Raw genomic sequence first — 3,306 nt, 5'->3', positions numbered from 1 at the left:
GAAAAAAATAATGTGTTATTTAATGAATAATTTTTCAACTTTTATGTTGATACATCAAATCATACCTTTTTTTTTGACTGAATATAAATACAAGCCTTGTCCATATAATTAGGTGATTTCGGAGTTAAGCTGTGACAGAATTACTAGAAATATTCATTGTGTTCATAATAAAGCTTTCCTCATAGTAGAAAGTTAGGTGATCGCTCTATGTGTCCAATTAGGTGGTTTACTTTATTGTCTACTTTAGAATTTGCTTTTTTGGGGAGAGTATTAACTTGAGTTTTTTTTTTCAAAAAAAAGAGTTACTTGTTCAAGTACCTCATAACATCTTAAAAACGATGGATGTACGTAATCTTATTCCTCTCTATGAAAAAGGCCCAATACTGAGAATCTAATAAATAGACCACAAAGGTTCACACTGGGCCACGTATTTTTAAGAGAAGCCCAGCTGAATTGTAAAATGCTTTTTTTGTTTTTTTTGGGCAAAAAGAGAAAGAAACTTCGGTTTTGCATTATTTTCTTCTCTTTAAACAGAGAGAATCATCAAGAAACACACACAAAGATCTCTCTTCTCGTCTCTCAGTGGTAAAAAGTAAAAATAGAACCAAAAATTTAAGCAGATAGAACAAAAAAAAAACTTCACAGCCAATAATATACTTTGGCTTCTCTGTTCTCTCTTTCTCTCTCTCTTTATTAAGGTCGGATGAAAAGGCAATTAATAAGTTTACTAATTAAGCCATGATGAGAGTTTTTGTCCGTATGGTTTCGCCGGCTACAGAATCTTTCGGATCAGACGAGTTCCGGAGAGATGATCTGGAAGACGACGAGTTTTTTCTCCAGCTCTTTGATTTAATTTCATCATACTCAATCTGTTCTTGCCTACACTCTTGGCTACAGAATGCCATGTCTCCGCTGCAATAACAAAACAGAAAAATCGATCAGAATAAAATATGCAAAACCATTAACTTAATTAATCACTTGATCCGATGGTTAAAGTTCTTTGATTTGTTTGGATCGCAAGAAACGAATTAAGTACCTGTACATGAAAATGTCAGAGTTGATAGAAAGGGTTTTGCAACAAAGAGAGCAAGATTCTAGAAAGTGTGGTTCCTCGTTGTCCAAATACCCAACGTAATACGAATCCATTACGATGTTTTCGGATTCTTGATGACAGCTAATGGAATCAAGAAGAAGAGATGGGACGTTCCAAGGAGGAATAAGAAGAAGAAGCTCATAAACCATGGTGGAGTGTTGGGTCTTATATAGAAAGCCAGCGTTTTGATCGCCTGTGTCACGGACCATTATAGCTTCTGTAGTTGTCCATCAATTATTATTCGTGACCGTTTATTTAAAACTCAAATGTTTCCAATGATCATCACATTTTTTTTATTTTATCCGTGATTTAAGTTATAATTCAATGATTAAAATTAAAAAGGGAGTTAGGGTGAGTGCTTTTTAACTCCCTAGCTAAAAAAACGTTATCATAGACACACACACTATCACGTAACAACATTTTCTTTATAAATAGGGTCCTTAAATTTTGGTTTTGCGTGTGTAAACGACAACACGAGAGTCGATATAGCATGAGAAGCTATCGGATGATAGATTTACGAAAATATATAAACTAGCATAATATTCAAGTTTTTATTATAAGAAGAGTAGGATTTTATATATATTGGCCCTGTTCGTTTCCCTGTTGCTGGCGACAGGAACCAGCGACAGCAACTAAAAGCTGTTCGTTTGTTTGTCGCTGGTTCAGCGACCAGTCGCAGCGACAGAGAACTAGCGACAGAGAACTAGCGACAGCGATCATGATGTGTGTAGAAGAGCATACAATAGGTTTAAGATCTTGCTCCATAATAGAACTGGAATGAACTTTGATGCTTTTGGAAGAATAGACATGTCTGATGATTAGTGGAATGAACGAATTAAGGTAACTTCTCTCTCTCTTTCTTTCTTCACTATCCACATGTATTTTCATTTATGTCTCGCTAGTCTCCACATATCTCTTCATTCTTTCGTAGTTAAGTGAATTAAGCTAACTTATCTCTTTGCTTCTCTTTATATAGGAATGGCCTGACGCTGTAAAGTATAAGAACAAACTCCTGCCCAACATGGATGTTTTTAGAGATTTGTTTTCTTCAGTTATTGTTACTGGAGCAGAGGGATGGAGCGCCCAACAAGGAGAAACAAGTTTAGATTCTAGAGTGGAGGCAGAAAATGGTGATGAAGCAGATTCAGTTGATACAAGTATGGCACCACCAGTGGTAGGAACACAATTTAGAGCGGGAAGTTCTGGATCAAAAAGAAAGCGGAAGGAGGTTGACATAGCTGCAGAGACTTCTTCTTCCAGAAACTTGATTCTTACTCGTAAGAATGAATTAGTTGAGAAGATGTTGGAGCGTGATGATATTTGCAGTGTTGTGCGTGTAGTAGAGATTCTGAATGAGTTGCCTGGAGTGAGGATGTGGTCACGTTTCCACAAAGCTTCGGTTGACCATCTTCTGGCTGATTTCGCCAATCGACAGGGTTTCATTGCTTTTTCTAGTATTGAGGATAAGATTAGTTATTTGGAGCATAGGACTGGAATAAGTATTGATGACTAAACTTGCTTATTTGTTGATCACTTTGCTATGATTATATGAAAATTTGAGAACTTGTTTATTTGTGACTTTTGGTTATGATTAAATGAAAGTTTATTTTTGTTTATGACTACATGATTTTTTTTCTTGGTTTATGGTTACATGATTTTTTTTTTTGGTTTATGGCAACATGATTTTTTTGTACATGTATAATGGTTTTGCAGATGCTTAGATGGATGTTGGAAGATGATGATGATGATGTTGATGATGTTGAGTTGTTAGAAAGGCTTAATAATGAGAGGTTGATTCACATAACAGATAGAGGAGGAGGATGGCGTCATGTTCAACAACTAATGCATGGATCAGACCAACAGTGTTACGATATTCTGCGGATGAATCAAAGAACGTTTGAAGCATTATGCATGATGCTTACTACAAGATATGGTTTAGAAGAGAACAGAGATAGAGGTTGCAATGTTCACACTGAAGAAGCAGTTGCTATGTTTTTTGAGATGGTTGGTCAAGATAAAACCGTGAGAGAGATTGCTGTAAGGTATCAAAGATCATTGGATACAGTGAAAAGGAAACTTGATGAAGTCTTGAGCGTTATTCTGAAGTTTGCAGCAGATACAATAAAACCGGTAGAAGGAGAATTCACAAGGGTAAGCTCAGTTCTGAGAAATGATGATCGATATTGGCCTTATTTTAAGGATTGCATTGGAGC

The 3,306-nt window shown here is 36.0% G+C and overlaps 1 protein-coding gene across 1 annotated transcript; it reads right to left on the bottom strand.

Annotated features, from left to right (window-relative positions):
• LOC109132983 lies at window positions 492-1,250 on the bottom strand. Its single transcript, XM_019245498.1, has 2 exons — window positions 1,037-1,250; window positions 492-912 (listed from the first exon to the last, which is right to left on the bottom strand). The coding sequence occupies exons 1-2, from the start codon at window positions 1,240-1,242 to the stop codon at window positions 732-734; spliced, it is 387 nt and encodes a 128-aa protein (XP_019101043.1). The 5' UTR covers window positions 1,243-1,250; the 3' UTR covers window positions 492-731.

This window comes from Camelina sativa, chromosome 5, assembly GCF_000633955.1.
Source record: "Camelina sativa cultivar DH55 chromosome 5, Cs, whole genome shotgun sequence".
NCBI lineage: Eukaryota > Viridiplantae > Streptophyta > Magnoliopsida > Brassicales > Brassicaceae > Camelina > Camelina sativa.
Note: the sequence above shows the minus strand (reverse complement) of the source record. Positions and strands in the feature narration are given on the sequence as shown.